We start from the raw sequence: 18,223 nt of genomic DNA, 5'->3' as shown, positions 1-18,223 counted from the left end.
CCTCGTGCTCGGGATAGTTTTTTTTTTTTTGGAACTCATTGAAGCTCTCTTCCAAAATGCAAACAGCCGAAATATCCATCCTGTAACAGAACATGGGAGCCCAGCTAAACACTGGGATGTCATTTGACCATCAGATAATGCCAGTGTTGACATATCACACAGCAAAAGCATGCGGACTGAAAGAAGCCAGATCACAGTGCGTAGTTCTGTATGTGGGAAATGTTCAGAAGAAGTCAAGTCACGGACACACTAGGGACACTAATTGTCGCCAGGGGCTGAAGAGATGGGTAGAGGATTTATCAGGCATTGCCACCGAGAGGGAGAATGACAGAAGTGCTTCTGGGGCAGTGAGCAACTGTGCACACATGCACCCACACATACATATAGGCACACACATACACGCTCATACACTTAAGTGATTATTTCTCAGCAAAGTTACTAAAGACTTATGGGTATGTCTCAGTGGCAGAGGACGTAACTAGCAAGCACAAAGCCCTGGGTTCTATTCCTGGCTCCTCTAAATAATACTTTAGAAAAACCCAGTGAAAATTAGCTGGACAGTGTGTGCTGTTTGAGGTGTGTGCTTCCTGTGGGCTTCTGTATGTTTTTGAGAGAGTGTGGTCATGTTCACGGTCAGATGCTTGAGCTGTGTTGACAGGGCCAGTGAGCTTTCTCCTGTGTTCTGTTTCAGTGAATGCCTCGGCCGCACTGAATCTGGAAGGCACATCCAGCTTGACCACGGTACATGGTAGGTCTCAACAACAGTCTTAACGTTTCGAGTGCATTTCCCACCCAGAGTTAGACAACTCATTAACCTAGATTGCCAGCGGGCGTGTGATTATATAAAACAGGAAAACACCAGCACCTACAAAGCAGTTATTAAAACTGCTGTCTTCTCAGACAATATGACCAAAAAAAAAAAAAAGCAGGACATACTGTCAAAGCCATTAAGCACGCAGGGTGTGTGTTGCCGGACTTACGGACAGCAGTGTTTCCTTTATTTATGATCCTTGAAGAAGGCGGTAGGGCCAGAGGAAGAACAAGCCAGCTCGACACTACACCAGCCAACCAGCACATGCCTCAGGGCATAGGAACCTGTTTTTATAACTTTCAGCGTTGTAGCTGGTCACCTTTTTAAAATAAACAGTCTCAGTGGTTGGTCAGGAAAATGCAGATAAGAGATGGAAACCAAGGGCCACAAACTGGACCAGGCCCCAGGCATGGGGCCGCCAGAGCCCGATCCTCAGCCGGGACAAGGCTGAGCGAACACGGCAGTGGTGCTCAGGGGATGGGTGGCTGTCTGCCGCTCTGGTGCCCCTCCTGTGGAACTGGGCTTCTTGCTGTTTTTGATCCTCTGCTCTTCGAATTTTCCTGTGGCTGCTGTATGTACATGCGTACGTTACAAAGGAACCGAGTCAAGAGGACAGCCTTCTCCTGTCTCCTGTACTGGTGGTGTAGAATCTAACAGTCACTGCCCTCTGCTTTGGGTTTGGACTCTGTGAGACAGCAGACATGAGCGAGGAGGTAGCTGGGGTGGCTCTGTAGATAAAGCTCTTGCCACACAAGTATGGGGATTAGAGTTTACATCCCCAGAACCCACATCTGTAAGATGGGACACAGGAGCGTCCACAGAGACTCCCTGGCCGGCAGCCCAAGGCCCAAAGCAGTGAAGAAAAGGCTGCGTGAAAACAAGGTGGGAGACAAGGATTGAGACCCAAACCTTCCTCTGACTCCTATGCATGCCATGCACTCACACCCATGCTAACACACTCCTGTGCATACAGGCACACACATGGACACACACACACTTCCACATACACACACACATGCATATAAAATCACACAGGAACTAGAGCACCAATCAATCAATATTTTAAAAAAGATTTTTGAAAAAAGAGTAGGCATGAGCTGGGTGGGGTGGCTCATGTCTGAAATCCCAGCACTTGGGAGGCAGCATCTGGAGAAATGTTGCAAGTTTAGGGCCTGCCTGGTCTACACAGCAAGTTCAAGGCCAGCCAGGACTACAAAGGAAGCCTCTACTTGAAACAAACAAAAGAGTAGGCTTAGGTCCACGATAGAACTAAATTAGGCCTTTTGCTTTCATAAATGCTGTGGTCCATGCATATGGTCTTTAACGATCTTTTAACCCATGACTGGCTCATGAAGAATGTATTGACTCACAATATGAAACCTACAAACTGGATTTTATTATATATGGGTGTTTTTTTCTCATTTACACGGATCTTTTCCTCATATACACTAATAATAGATACAATGCAGGTTCTACTTGAACAAATTGTCTCGATGTTGGAAAACCAAGAAAATTATCTCAACTGTACCTATAGCGTATGTTATATTTAGTGTCTGGACAAGACAAAACGTAATCAAAAGGGTATACTCAGAAGAGCCAAATACACAAAAGAAACCAGATCAGAGGTCGAAAACTCCAATTTTTCCTGTTAAGTTTTAAAGCTGCCTGCTGCCCTCGGCAGCAGACTTTTGAACATGCTTTCTTTTCTACCTGTTGTTAGCCCTTCTGGGGGCTAGTATACGAGGGCACACTTTCTCTTTAAAATGTTTTTTAATGGGTTATTATTGTTGATGTTTGTGCATGAGGTGGGGATGGGAGGCTGGTGTTCATGCCATGGCTTCCTTGGGGAGGTCAGAAGTGACCTTGTCAAGTATGTTTTCTCCTGTCTTGACATGTTTCCTGAGGCTCGAACTCTGGTCGCCTGCCCTGACAAGGACCATCATGGCTCCTTCCTGGCATCTTATGAGATTAAAATGCTAGCTACACCTGGCAAGGGTCCAATGGCCTGATCTGGTCACAGGGAGCACCTGATCTGGTCACAGGGAGCATCTGAAATGGTCAGAGTGAGCACCTGATCTGGTCATAGGGAGCACCTGATCTGGTCACAGGGAGCACCTGAAATGGTCAGAGTGAGCACCTGATCTGGTCATAGGGAGCACCTGATCTGGTCATAGGGAGAACCTGATCTGGTCACAGGGAGCACCTAAAATGGTCAGAGTGAGCACCTGATCTGGTCATAGGGAGCACCTGAAATGGTCATAGGGAGCACCTGATCTAGTCATAGGGAGCACCTGATCTGGTCATAGGGAGCACCTGAAATGGTCAGAGTGAGCACCTGATCTGGTCATAGGGAGCACCTGAAATGGTCAGAGTGAGCACCTGATCTGGTCATAGGGAGCACCTTATCTGGTCACAGGGAGCACCTGGGATGGTTACAGTGGAATATGGACCACGCTGAGGAAAGGACGAACGGTCCTGTCTACCTTCACAGAATTCACTGTGGACTACACAGGCCAGCGTGGCCAGCACTTCTGTCCTGTAGGGGTAGAAGTAGAAGGGGAGCCAAGGTGGCTGTCTAGCTTTTGACTTTGCTGCCCACACTGGAGATATAGGCAGTAAATCCTGGTTCTAAGGTGGTCAACATATTTACAGATGAATTAAGAGAACACTTCCCACCTACACTCTAAGATAAAGATCAGCCAGGACTACATGAAAGTGTATGTATGTGTGTGTGTGTGTGTGTGTGTGTGTGTGTGTGTGTATTATATTCAATAGCATTTTCTCTACCAGAGAACAAGCTGCCTCTGGAGTAGTGTCTAGATTGTGATGTTGAAATGCCTTGAATATGAAATACACTTGGTGGCCATTAGCCTGACTCACATACCAGCTGCTTATATGCTCCACTGGGAAAAAATGTCCCTCTGTGAGGTTGCAAAGTGATCGCTTTTCCGAAGGTGCCGAACACCTGATGAGCTCTGCCTACAGACGAGACCTTCACATTGTTATGTGTTCCCAGTTCTCGTGGTATACCTAGAACAAAATCATTACCATATGGAGTTAAAAATGGGGACGTGGTCCTCAGTGTGTTAGGATGTTACGGTTGGATTTTTCCAAAGGCAGAAACGCTGTTTTAGACGTCGTAGTTCCTGTTTCGCTATTTTCAAGAATATTTTACACCTTGGGATAGTGGTTTGGGTGCAGCAACACTCAGTTGTTCAGTATGTATCAGGTGGGAGGTTCTGGAATTCTGCTGTCTTACAGGGTGGGAAGATGGCTTCCTATCTGTATACCACTGGTCCATCCAGTGTTGTAGAGGCAGGACTGGACCCTCTACGTAAGAATGGGTTCTATCTCTTCCGGTGGCCATTCTTAGCTACAGTTAGAAAGATAAATGTTTCGACTTGGCTCTCTTCCCTGATTTGGACCCTGCAATCCTTCTGTAATCGTTTGTGGATACTCTTGTTGTCTGAGTGTCTCGCTGTGTAGTCCAGGCTAGCCTAATGATCCAGCCTCAGCCTGGGATAGACCGTTCTCGTAACTATGCCGGTTCTCTAGCTGTCCCTCCGCCATTTGCCCCTTTTCCTACTACAGGCCACAGGTGTGTGCCAGGCAACAGCCTGAGGAATAAATGGAAACAGAGCCTCTCCTTGAGGAATTTGCAGTCTACAAAATAACCAAATACTTGCCATTGTGTTACAAAGGAACAGATAAGCTGTGCTGGTATGTGTTGTCAACCTTTGGCCATTTGAGTCCTGGAGGCAAAGATGAAAGTGTTGGGATGGCATCGTAGGTAGGGTAGACGATGGGCAGAAAAGGTAGTGGGCAAACTCCGACCGTAATAGTGGCACCATTAGCCACTTAGCTGAGCATACAGAACACAGAAGAGACTCGAGGAAGATAATGTTGGTCCTGACTATTCAAAGAGAACTAAGAACCAGACTCGACTCATCCAGGGGTTTCTGTGGACATGTGTAGCCTTTGAATGTCTTTGAGGCTGGGCATGAGGGGTTGGAGACAGTGGTGTGGCCAGAATATGTACAGAGAGTAAGGCCAGAAAGAGCACCTTGGGAACTTGGTAACTGTGGACGTAACAGTCCTTCCCTAAAAGCTGGGGTTACTTACAGGAGCAGAGATGATTCAGGCAACTGCACCACCAAGAGCCACCCAGCAATCCTGATAGCTCACAAATCCCTGGAGCACACTCCCTGCCCTGTAGGGAACTCATCATGTTAGAGAAAGTCCTTTCCAAGTGACTCTGTTCTAGATTTCTGGGAAGCCCTGATGGTTTCTGCTTCTCCCAGGCAGCTGGACTGGTTTCAGAGTTGTCTTTTGTAGCTTTGTCTTGTCTGAGAGTCTTCACAGCTTAACTCTGTCTGAGAGGGACTCTCGGCTTTTCTTGTTTACTGCGGTGGGGAGGAGCCTAGTGAATCTAGTCAGTTTCAGGAACTTCCTGGAGCTATTTTTAAGGTCCTGGTTAAGGAGCTTTCCTGAAGGTTTCCGTCTTTAGAGTAAACACCATTCTGGAGGATAAGGCAGAGTAAAATGGCCTTCACCTCCAAAGTGAAAGTAGAATGACAGGGGTGGGGGGTGGATGCTCTGTGGTCTCTGAGCTGCAGGTGGCTGAGTTTGGGGCCTTGGATATCTATAAGGATGTGTCTTTGTATTACTGCTCACCTTCCCTGCTCCACTCTCTGCTTCTTCATCTTTGCCAGCTTCTCCTCGCCTACAGTGAAGAGTTCCGGCAGGTGGCCAGGCATAGTTGTGAGCTATCCAGGTCTAATACATCCCTCTTGGAAGGTCCAGTTTCTATTGAACTTTACCTCTGCTGTTGTTCTTTAGACAGATGGTTCACGGGGAAAGCATTTTTGAAGTTGTATCTCATGTGTCAGCAAGAGACTAATGAGTGGGAAATTTCAACTTAAATCCTTAAAATACACAATCTCAAAGTGGATATTTGAAGTTAATAGAATTTCTAGAAATCAGGAGAGTTCCTGAAAATGTGGCCAGTTGTTGCTGCCTCAGCCAGGGATGACAGATCGTGCTCACAACCCAGCTACTGAGGAAGTGGGAGCAGAATCGAGGTTCAAGGTCCCTGTTCACCTCAAGGCTAGCCTCGGCTACGTAAGACCCTCTCTTTAAAAAAGAGAATAAACTAAAATAATAAAATCAGAAGTTATTGCCTTACTCTTTTCCCAAGAGATCTTTGCTATTTAGGCAAAATATGTTGGTGGGTATGTGTGTATAAATAGTTGTATAGACATATGCGTGTCTGTATAAATTATTTGGAGGCAAGCAAATGTGTTTGAATGGCCCCTTTTTTTCTCATTAACAGAGCAAGTGTTCTCTTCGCACATACTGGAACCGATAGAGGAATTGTCTTCAGAGGAGGAAAAGGGTAAGAAAGCTTTGGTGATTAATTGTTTACTCAGATGTGGACCTTGGGCATCATGCTGGAGTTTTTGCTATTCAATATGCAAACAAATTTGGCTAATTTTGTTCTTAGGAAAACTTAATTAATAAGAGGACATTTTTGCTTGTGCTAGTAATCATGCCATTCCATCAACTGCTCTGAGGCTAGCCTGGGCTACAGTGAGACCTTGCCTCAAAAAACAAAAAACAAACAAACAAAACAAACAAACAAACAAACAAAAAAAACAAGAACTCACCCAAAAACACTATTAATTTAACAGACTATGATTTAGTATTAGGATTAGACAGGTCTCTGGAAAACATGTTAAGCAAGGCATTTTGTTTAAGATCTTCCTTGGATCCGCGTCCCATACGCTAAAGCAGATGAGCTGTGGAAGATGGGGCTGTTTCTTGCAGCCAGCCTTAAAGAAGAAACGTGTCTTGCAGGCATAAGGCACTTGTTCAGTCCTTTTGAAATGAACCTGTGTGGAGATGGAGCCCAGAGTGACAGTGGAGGCCAGACTTCTCTCAGCTCTGGCTTTGGACAGTTCTTAAGGCTCTCTTTAGTCAGGTCTTAAGCTCCCTGGGACAGACAGACCCTCACTGTGAAAGGCTGTTCCCTTAGGTTTGTGTTCCAGGCTCTCTTGAACGAGACATTTTTTTTTTCCTGTGGGCACTAAAGTAGACTAGAGTGAGCTGGGACTGTGATCTCGGGGCTTGGTTAACCTGTTTGTAGTTTTGACAAAGTCCCTGAAAGGGAGAATAAACAGGAAATTTGCTGTGCACTTAGCATTCGCTAAGTTATATCCTTGAAACTTAAAGCAATTTAAAATAAATTGGACCCTTTCTCTCTCCATAAGATAAAGTCTAACTAAGCTTAGAGGCATTTTGGGAAATACGTCCACTAATAAAACATTCAAGAAATATGTATTATATCTACTTCTTAAGTCAATTAGCTCTAATTTAGGTGAGCAATCAGAGTCTTAGAAGTCACTGATGTTCTGAGGCAGACTTAAGCTGGTTATAGAGGCAAAGATTCCTAGGCATTATAAAATATCCAAGACCTTAAAATCTTTACGAATGTCTACTTTCTGCTTTAAAATTATGTGTTTTGATTTTCCATTTGAGATTGGTTTGTATAATTCTCTTTAAATCTGCTTTTTTAATAAAACCTTATTTCAGGACGAGAAAGTGAGCAGAAATTAAATAAAAAGACCTATCTCAGGAAGACGTCGAATACCAACCCGTCCCCTAAGGAGCTAAGGATGAACCTAGAGAAGGAGCTGGGGAACAAACTGAGAAGCTTTGGGATTGGCGCGGTACGTCCCTCACTTTCTGAACATTTGCTGGCTAGGCTCCCTATGTCAGGACGCAGGAGAGAAGCAAAGGCGGCTTCTTAACCCTGTCTGAATTCAGAGGCTAGATGCTAAGATGACTCAGGTGAGCAGAACTCTGGGTGGCATTTACTAGAACCTGGTGCATTTCTCAGACCTTAACAAAAGGAACTTATTTATAAATGGGGATAAAACTTGGAGTAAATGGCATAGTGCTTGTTTTGTATAAAGATCAGGTGGCGTAAGATCTAGGTTCACATAACTGGTAACGAAGGAGCCAGAGTGTGTGTCTCCACGCTGTGTGGCATCCTGCCTCTTTTGATGATGCTTCCTTCTGTTCTGTTTTGTGCACCACTGGTTTGATCTGTATTTACTCTACCATAGAATCTAGTTGTCTAAATACAGCGGAGTAGCTCTCTTCAATAGTACATGTGCAATTTTCCTGTGTATGGACTCTGAACTACTAAGTTTTGTGCATGTCCTTTGCTGTGAGCGTAGGCCATCAAAATAGGTGGGTTTGTTTGTTTGTTTTATTTTGTTTTGTTGGAAGTACTTCTAGGAATGGCGTTGCTGGGTCAAGATGCAGCTGTGTTTAGTGTCATAGCTGAGGTTGAATCTACACTCCCCCTAAACAGACAGAAGGACTCAGTCATTCCAAGTCAGTTCTTAGTACCGTCAGTCTGTAACTTCTACATAGACTCTCCGTGTGGGCTTTTAGCCCTGCCATGGCTGGGGAAATCATCCATACAATGTCACAGTTCCCAGGCAGACGCTCTCCAAAGCTGTTTTTGCTGTTCCTGTGTTTTCTCTGTGTTTGCTGTTCCCGTGGGTCTTGTGGGTTTTAATCTTGATCAGAGCCTTATTTGTTTTTTTTCCTAGCGGTTGAAGACATTTTTGCTTGTTTTTTCTGCCTGCATGTGTGCGTGCACTTGCACATGTATGTGTACGTGTTTGTTCAGAATTAGAAAAGTTTGGCTTTATTTCCAGTTTAAGGAGTTGATATCATTGCTTATGTGATCTAGCTTTCTCCCATCCAAGTACTAACCAGGTCCAACCCTGCTTAGCTTCCGAGATCAGATGAGATCAGGCACATCCAGGGTGGTTTGACCATAGACTGTGACCCAGCTTTCTCATTTATTTGAAACCATGCTTTCACTATGCGGAAACCCTCGTGTGCTTCTGGATCCGCTTGGGACCTTCAGTGACCTCCCCTTGCTCTCTCTATTCACACCGACTTGCTCGTAGGAGCCACACGTCTTCCTGCCTTGATGAGTCCGGCTTGTGTTACGATAGTCTTACTACCTCACACATTGGCCATTTCTTCCATCACCTGTTCCTGTTGAGCTCTAGAAAAAGCACTCCCACTTTCTAGATCAACCTTGGTTGGGATTCTGGTGGAAACTGTTCGAAATTCTGGGTGTTGACTAGGAAAGACCTACAGCTGTGTAGCAACAGACACTTCCCTATTAACTACAAGGTGTAGGAAGGCAAACATTAACCCTGACAATCACAGAAAGTACAGAACGCCTTCTACCCTCTTAAGAGACCGGAAGACATTGAGCAGATCAGATGACTGACAGAGGACAGAGGAAATGGAGACACGATACTTCTCTGATGACAGACACCTCTCCCTTGGGCAATGATGTGGGGTCCTGATGGGGAGCACAGAAGATGGGGAGGTGATGGGAAACTGGGGAGAGGATGTGCTCGTGAGTGAGGCATTAGTACAGAACCAACCCTGTAAGTAAGAGTACCTTCCCTTCTGACAGCATCCCCATCAGCTGCGGAGTCCCTCGGTCCCCTCTGTAATTACACCAACATACTTCAGCTATACAGGACATACACATATCTGCACAGGGCTCCCCTCTGTGGGATGAGCTTCCCAGGTTCGCATTCAGTTTCTCTCTCTCTCTCTCTCTCTCTCTCTCTCTCTCTCTCTCTCTCTCTCTCTCTCTCTCTTGGTCTTATCGCACAAATCTTTTATAGGGTGAGCCTGTGGGTCACGTGGCTATTTCTACCCTACTGTCCTGTCTTTCTCACGAGGCGTCCTCAGCGCCTGGGCATCTGGTAATGACTCATTGCCAGTTTCTTGCCTCCGCCCGGCCTGCTTCACCCTTCCCTGCAGGCCTCCGACAGCCTTTCTTTTTAGGATTCCTCTAGTCTTGGTGGCTCCATTTGTTTAACCAGCCATAAACGGGCACAGCCGTATTGCAAGCCCCTTTCAGAAGCAGGAGAGTGTGTTACTAGCTGGATCCCATACCGTAGATGACCAAAGAACAGAATTAATGCTGACATATGTCTCCAAATGAGAAACACCCAAGGATGATGGTAAAGGGTTGACACAACACCTTATTCCTTCAGAACATCCAAGGCATCCCATGCGAGATCTTGACTAGATCGCTCAAAGCCATGCAAGTAGCCAGACACGACCTAGCAAAACAGATGCCCGACATTCAGCAGATCCGAGAAGCCCTTGAGCACCAGCTGACCTGTAAGATGAAGGAGAAAGTGTCACTGTCCTCAGGTAAGCCCGTGGCTACCTCTTGCCACTACACAGCCACAAATGAGAGCTAAGTCTGACGGCCTTTTTCAGTGTTTGCCAACGTTGGCGCTGGCAGCTCTCTTACTGCTGATACTTGGACATGCTGGGTCTGACTCCCGCTGTGGGGAGGATGAATACCTGTAACCTTAGTCCTCAGAAGGTGAGGGCAGGGAGACCAGGAGTGATTCAAGGCCAGCCTGGGCTACAAGAGACCTGTCTCTAAAAACAAAACAAAACAAAAACACTAATAATGAAGCCCTTGGTCTGGACCCCAGACCTGAGAGGCGCCTTCTTCTTTTCCATAACACATGGCTGGTGTACGTTATTTCATTAGGCTTTTCACTTCACCATAAAGGCTGTGGAGACTCATGAAGGAACCTTCTCTTGCAGATAGGCACAATGTCTCTTCCGGGACCACCTTTCCACCCGAAGAAGTACCCAAAGCAACCCAGCTTCCCCCCAAAAGCAGACCGTTGGTCAGACAGAGAAGTGTGTTGACTGAGAAGGTGGCTGTCCCCAAGTGAGTATCTCCACCTGGAAGAGAACTGAAAGCATTGTTTGTCCTAGACAACTGGAATTGCTGTCATGACTCAGCATAGACTGGATCCGAGAAACAACAGGAATAGGTTCTAGAGGCTGGACATTGAGAACCAGGGTGCCAGAAGTCAAGTTCTGTTGCCAGAGCCGTTGTCTCCTGTGTCCTCACACGGAAGTGAGCTCTGGTCTCTTCCTCTTTCAAAGGCAGTGCCTTCCTTACTTTTCAGTTGCTGTGACCAAAGCAACTTGTAAAGGAAGCAGTTGATTTGGGGCTCATGGGTCCAGAAAGTTAGAGCCAGGGGACATCACAGAGGGTAGTATGGCGGCAGGCAGACATGGTACCGGAGCTGTCATTGAGAGCTTGCTTACATCTCAATCCACAGCAGGGACAAGCCTGTCCCCAGAGACACACCTCCTAATCTTCCCCATTTGCCAGCAGGGGACTAAGCGTTCAAAGAGTCTGAGCTTCTGGGGGCTGCTTTCATTCAAGCCACCACATGTGGCAATGCCATCACGGGGAGCTTTGACTCAATTTGGTCCAGTTGCTTCCCAGAGTTCTGCCCCAGGACGTCATCACACCAAGAGTCTAGTGAGCGACTGCAGCGATGAATCAGGTTCCCAACTTCCTCATAGTTTCTGATCGATGACCAAAGACAGTTTGTGTTTTTCCATAGACGTTTATATTAACTATATCATTCCCTTGTCTGCCTTCTTCTTCATTTATTTATCATTGATTTATGTATTTATGTATTTATCTTAGACTCAAGAAAAATACCAAAGAAAGTCATTTTCTCAGAAGGTTTCCATCTACCAAGTGAGTAAAGGGAGAGTGCCAGGGTTGTGTGGGATGGAAATAATGTTTCTTTCATGGTGAAGTAGGAGCCCGGACCACCCTGAGTCACTGGGGCGCAGCCTCCCCCAGTGTAATTTCCTAATGAACGCATCTAAGTAGAGGGGACGGTGTTCTGGAGCCGGCTGGTTTTGGCATCCTGGCACCTGTAATGGCTGATGAGGTCTGCACTGACTTCTGTCAAGGTCTCTTCCATGCTACGAATCTCTGTTCACTCATCAGCTGGTTTCCGCCTGGTGCCTGTTTTGAGCCCAGTTAAAGAAACAATTCTGTAGTGTATGACAATGCTTTCTTCCTTACAAATTTTGGGGGTATTGGTCCTTTTCTTGGGGTCTTACTACATAGCTCTGGCTGACATAGAACTCTCTTTAACTATGCTAGCCTTAAAGTGACAGAGCTACTCCTGCCTCTGCCTCCTGTGTACTGGGGTTAAAGGTGTTGGATACCATCCCTGGATCAGGATCACTGTATGAATTCAATGAGAACATGTGAGAGGGGCTTGGCACTTGAGGGCATCCAATAAAGTGCAGGGATGCTCCTGTCACTAGTTCCAAACAACACCCAGGGGTGCAGTGCCATCATCACCTGATTTCGGAGATATCAATGCCATAAAACCCCTCTTCTCTGGATACCATAAAGTAGTGATAAATAATGGTTCAGCTTTTTATGAACATAACCTCATATAAAGAGCTTTGCTTCATGGGGTGTGTGTGGCTGAACCAACATGCACTGGCAGATGTGGTGAACAGAATTTAGACATTCTACAAATGTTCTTCACATGGACACCCTGAACTTATATTTCACTTTCAAATAGTAGTCCCCAAGTCAGAAATAATGACATGTTTAAAAATAAAATAGTGTAGGTGTAGAGTCTTTTCCCAATCACTAAGAAGTATTTTCCTTTGGCATTTAAGAGCTAAGAATATCGAGACTGTGCACATCTGGGTTTAGAGGTTGAGACTGTGCACATCTGGGTTTAGAGGTTGAGACTGTGCACATCTGGGTTTAGAGGTTGAGACTGTGCACATCTGGGTTTAGGGGTTGAGACTGTGCACATCTGGGTTTAGGGGTTGAGACTGTGCACATCTGGGTTTAGAGGTTGAGACTGTGCACATCTGGGTTTAGGGGCTGAGACTGTGCACATCTGGGTTTAGAGGTTGAGACTGTGCACATCTGGGTTTAGGGGTTGAGACTGTGCACATCTGGGTTTAGGGGTTGAGACTGTGCACATCTGGGTTTAAGGGTTGAGACTGTGCACATCTGGGTTTAGGGGTTAAGACTGTACACATCTGGGTTTAGGGGTTGAGACTGTGCATATCTGGGTTTAGAGGTTGAGACTGTGCACATCTGGGTTTAGAGGTTGAGACTGTGCACATCTGGGTTTAGGGGTTGAGACTGTGCACATCTGGGTTCAGGGGAACTCCATTCCATTTAACACTTCTCCTTCATGATTGGCAGCTCTGGGTGATCCCTTCGCTTTTACATGGCTTTGGCTTCACTGCCTCATTGTCTGAGAGTACAGGAGAATTCCCTTTATCGAAGTTTCTGGGAACTACCCAAGGTCATCTGTAATACTTTAAAAGCCAGCCCATCAAGATGGAGGATTCTCAAGAAACTAAAATTAGAACTGCTGTATGACCCAGCTGTTCCATTTCTGGGCGAACACCCAGACAACTCTTAGTCCCACTACACAAAGATATTCAAATATACATGTCTCTTCCTTTGCTATGTGACATAGCTAGAAAATGTCCACCAAGAGATGTATGGTAAAGGAAATGTGACACATAGACACAGTGGGGCTTTGTTCAGGAAAATTGTTAGAACTTGAAATTACTCTTAAGCAGAGTATTCCATGCGCAGAAAGACAAATAGTGAGTGTTCTCTCATATGAGGATCCTGGGTTTTAATTTTTATATATGTGGATATATAGGTGTGTGTGTGTGTGTGTGTGTGTGTGTGTGTGTGTGTGTGTGTGTGAAGGGGGTTGACATCAGTCATAAAACTAGCAAAGAGACCACACATGGGAAAAAAGGGGTATTAAGGAATGTTGCAGAGGGGAAAAAGAAAGAGATAAGAAATGGGGGATTTAAGCAGAAGGGGTCTGGTGTAGAGAGAGGGGGACCGAGCCGTGGGAGCAGGAGACCGAGGGGGAGAGGAAACAAAGAAAGAGCCACAAAAACAGAGTATGTATGAAAATCCCCAAACACAACCAGTTGTGTGGTCATTAAAAGAACCGGATTCTTTTAAAGGAAGGAAAAGGGGGCAACCCACTAGTAAGTTCTGAACCTAGGGAACAGCACCCCTCATTTTGGCTCTGGCTTACACAGGACGCCTCCCTTCAGCTCAGAAGAGGAGCCGGATGAAGAGGACTTTATCCAGGCATACCTCACCCCAGACTTCGTCACCGCACAGCCACCTAAAAGCGGCATGAGTAACTTTGGAAAGAGCGCAGTCAGAAGCGACACAGACTGGACAGAGGGGAGTGAAGTGGATGACTCAGACCTCTCTCCAAAGCTGACAGGTGAACCCTGACTCCTGAAAACCCTTCTGGAGTCTCCCCTCTCCCAGGGGCACCAGGCACTGGGAACCTATGCTGGATTGTGTGTGGGGACCGTGGAACTCATCCCAAAGGCACTGGTAGAGGCCTACGCTTCTTCAAGTAGAAGGGGAAGAGCCAGATAGGGGTGTCTGAGCCTATGGGTTCCCTATAGGTTCTGTAGCAAAATACCAGAAGCCGAGCAAGTCAACAGCAAGTTACTGTGTCGATATTGTGTAGGCTGGATAAGCAAATTCAGGGTGCTGGCAAGGTCCTTACCACAGGAGAAAGAGAACACAACAGGTTTAATTACATTACACATAACCTTTATATACTATGTAATTTAATAACTTTGGAAATATAGCAGATACGTTTAAAAATAACACATCATGTTGGAAACTACCCATTGAGTTAAAGTTGTTATCACATGTTTGAATGAGACCACCCATCTGTGATTTTAAGTGGAAACTATGTGGCTTCATGCCTGGGCAATTGTGATTTCTTCCTTTATGGGGATTATATATATTTACCTTTTAGTTTTGTGTGTGTGTGTGTACGTATGCGTGTATGTGTATGCTCCATGTGTGTTCAGATGCCTGCAGAGGCCAGCAGAGGGCATCAGATCCCTGGGACTGGAGTCAGAGGTGGGTTTGAGCTCTGTGCTGTGGGTGCTGGGAACCACACCAGGTTATCTGCAGGAACTACAAGCTCTTTTAATCCCTGAACCATCGTCTCTCCAACCACACTTTTTTCCCAAACCCAAAATATACCAGTTAGTTCATCTGAATAATAAATGATTATATGTAAAGCTAAGACTCCTTCAGAGCTGACAGTGGGGTGGTTTGGGGACTGGGGATAGATCTGAGTGTTCAAACCCTTTCTTGACTGTATTTGTTGCTCTTCTAGGAACCTCCATTAAGATACAGACCGAAAATGTTGAGAACATGACTTTACCCCAAGGGAGCGGGAATAGAGCAGTTGTTCCCGGAATGAATTCTGCTGACACAGTTACCAGAAAGGAAGAGTTTCGAGAGTTGAAGGTGAGACTTTCACTAACAAACAGATCCGTCCTTTGAGGAACTAGTCAGCAAATCCATTTTGTAGCAAAGTAAAAGCCAGTTGGGATTACTCGGTGTGGTAAAGGGAAACAACCCCGCCTTCATTTGTTTCCAGCATTGCGTTTTCCACCATCCCGTGGACACTTTCGGAGACCCCTGTCTAATAGAAGGTGTGGACTGAACAATCTGAGATCTGAAATTTCAGTCCTGAAGTGCTAAACTTTTTAAACGCTGCTATCTGCTAAAAATTCTCTGATTTGGAGATTTTGGATGTAGCTCGGTTGAGCCTGTGGGAGCCATCGATTCAATTTCAAGCATACTCACAAGAAAGTTGCCAGGTGGTGATGGTGTAGCGCCCGGGAGGCAGTGGGAGGCAGATCTCTCCAAGTTTGACGCCAGCCTGGTCTACAGGAAGAGTTCAGGACGGTGAGGGCTGCACAGAGACACCTTGTCTTGAAAACAAAGAAACAAAAACAAAGCAATTACAAAGAAAGTTTCTGATATGGGATAATATTGGACTTAGAATTTTCAGATTAAGGGATGTTCAGACCTCATAAAAGGTCTACAGATATTCCTAATCCCTAAAACCCTATCGAATTTGAAACACTTGTGGCCCATGTTTGTCAAGTGAGGGCTGTTCAACCTATGATACGTTATTTGTGTCTCATACTGTACGTGTTTCCACAGCTTGGTCGTGTGTGTAGCGTGACACCTGCATATATTAGGTGTTGTTCAGCCACAATCTGAAGCCTTCACATGTAGCTCAAGGATTTTTTCAGACACCCGAAAGAAAATAGGGTCTCTTAAGGGTTGTCACCACCTGGGAGTCAGAACCGTTGGAGAAGAGGCCTGGAAGGTTCTGGAACATTTCTAGCCCCCAGTGTGTCTTGAGTGGGGCTTAACTGTTGCTGTCCCTGGCCGGGCGTTGTATAGACGGTGTCCTCCAATACTGGCCATTCTTGTCATTCTTCTTGGTTCTTTCATTTGCCCTCTTCTGTCCATCTGAGGGACTCGGTGCCCTGTTGAAGTTCCTCCATTAGTTACTGCTTTTTTGTGTTTGAACTCAAATCAAGAAAATGACAAAATGCCACATCGATCAAGACAGCAGACCACTCTTTGCAAAGGGGTTGTTGGAAGTGTGTTTCGTGGTTCTTCTAGTGGGGGATGGGGGACTGTCTCTGTCTGCAGGGCTCTTGGGTGACATCTCTCACCCTGGCTTTCAGAGTTACCTCCCCCTACAATCATGAGGTCTAGGACTGTCTAAATTCACAATTGATTGTTTTCTGTTTTTTAAAGCGATTTCTGTAGCTTTCAAGATGTGTTTTCAAATTCATGGCTCAGCGAAGCTGCCTCAGTTTGGGCACCCCATGTCATTCCTGACTTCCATCTTCCTGTGTCAGCTGCTCAGCCTAAACCATGAGGGGCACCATTTCTTTAGGAAGCTTAAATTCTTCTCTGTGTCTCTTTCAGTGCTCAGATGCCGATGATGAAGACTGGGACATCTCATCCTTAGAGGAAGAAAAGTCTCTGGGGAGTAAAGTTGAGCAGAGGGAGCCCCCACCCGCAAAGCGGGATCTCAGCTGCAGCCAGGTGCAGAGGGCCTGGGGCCCAGTAAACCCTCGGGAATTCAAGGAAGAAGGTTGGTGGGTTTCGCCCTCACGCACTGATGGGTGTGGTTCTTTAGCGTATGTGTGTGTCCTTGTGGGTGCCCATCTCTGCAAGTGGCCCTGGTGAGCAGCTGTCCACCTTGTGTTTAGAGACATGGTCTCTTGGTGGCCTGTTCCTCAACCAGTGGGCGTCTCGTCTCTGCTCTCCCAGTGCTGGGCAAACAGTGCTAGCTATAAATCATGGTTAAAACATGAGTTCTGGGGATTAAATTCAAGTCCTCGTGACTGACTAGCAAGTACTTTACCAACTGAGCTAACTCTCCAGCTCCAAAGTGCTTTAGTTTTATAAGTATCTGCTCCCCTCATCCTTTTATACTATCAGACATTTACTTTTTATGCTCTCAGTCCTTTACCTTTTCTACTCTCAGTTGGTTACCTTTTATAGTCTCAGACTGTTACCTTTTCTACTCTCAGTTGGTTACCTTTTATAGTCTCAGACTGTTACCTTTTCTACTCTCAGTTGGTTACCTTTTATAGTCTCAGACTGTTACCTTTTCTACTCTCAGTTGGTTACCTTTTATACTATCATCAGATGGGAGCGATATCATATTACTGTCACAGAACCTAGGGTCAGAACTCAGTAGTGGAGCACAAAAACCAGAAAGAAGCCAAATGACACAATATTGCAAGCCAGGCACGGTGTTATTCCTTATGTCATAAGGAATCTGAGTATTGGTAACTTCCTTCATATGTGCACAGATTGTTTTAACTTGTGCTGTACTGTTGCATTGAACATCCTGATATTTTTTACAATGTCTGCACATATTCTCTTCACTCAGACACCCCCAGAAATTAGAGTTTCTGGGCTTATTCATAGGTGAGAACACCCTTCTCACAATCTTTCAGCACTCCTCTATTTACTATTAAGTACTTTTCTTGGTTTTCTTCCAAGGGAGATTTGTTTTCTTATACCATTGTAGCATTTTCTTATACCATTGTAGTGTATACACATTGATGGATCAAAAGTGAAATTGTGAGTTGAAATGCTTCCTGTCCACCAGAGAGCCTGGACATAACTTTTAGGCAGTCATATACAATAGGCTTAGTTTGTATATCCAAAAATCATGACATGCATGTGAATGTCTGTGCGTAAATACATGTGTACATGTATATATATATATATATATATATATATATATATATAATTTATTTTGCTTGTCTGACTCTTTGAGACAAGGTCTCAACTATGTCACTGTAGAGCCCAGGGCTGGCCTTGAACTTGCAGTCCTGCCCCCTCCCCATATCAGCATCTCGAGGACCAAGATCACACGTGTGCCACCTCAGTCAAATTTGGGCTGGTCACAACCTGTGCCCCAAGGGAGATCCATATCCATCCTCAATAAGCCAATACAAGGAGCCAAATTGAAAGTGGGAGCTGGAAAAGTAGATTTATTCAATATGGCCACATTGGGAAGAGGGACAAGGAATTGCAGTGACCACCCCCCTCCCCAACACACACATACACACACACACACACAC

The 18,223-nt window shown here is 45.5% G+C and overlaps 1 protein-coding gene across 1 annotated transcript in view; it reads left to right on the top strand.

Moving 5' to 3' along the window:
• The window catches only part of DZIP1 (DAZ interacting zinc finger protein 1), a 43,695-nt gene that overhangs the window by 23,819 nt on the left and 1,653 nt on the right, over positions 1-18,223 (top strand). The window contains exons 10-18 of the mRNA XM_080917188.1: positions 692-748; positions 6,144-6,206; positions 7,403-7,539; positions 9,916-10,078; positions 10,487-10,616; positions 11,394-11,447; positions 13,811-14,004; positions 14,926-15,059; positions 16,548-16,716. Of these exons, the coding sequence (XP_080773314.1) occupies positions 692-748; positions 6,144-6,206; positions 7,403-7,539; positions 9,916-10,078; positions 10,487-10,616; positions 11,394-11,447; positions 13,811-14,004; positions 14,926-15,059; positions 16,548-16,716 (1,101 nt within the window). The remainder of the gene's footprint in view (positions 1-691; positions 749-6,143; positions 6,207-7,402; positions 7,540-9,915; positions 10,079-10,486; positions 10,617-11,393; positions 11,448-13,810; positions 14,005-14,925; positions 15,060-16,547; positions 16,717-18,223) is intronic.

Source organism: Micromys minutus, assembly GCF_963924665.1.
Source record: "Micromys minutus genome assembly, chromosome: 5".
Lineage (NCBI taxonomy): Eukaryota > Metazoa > Chordata > Mammalia > Rodentia > Muridae > Micromys > Micromys minutus.
Note: the sequence above shows the minus strand (reverse complement) of the source record. Positions and strands in the feature narration are given on the sequence as shown.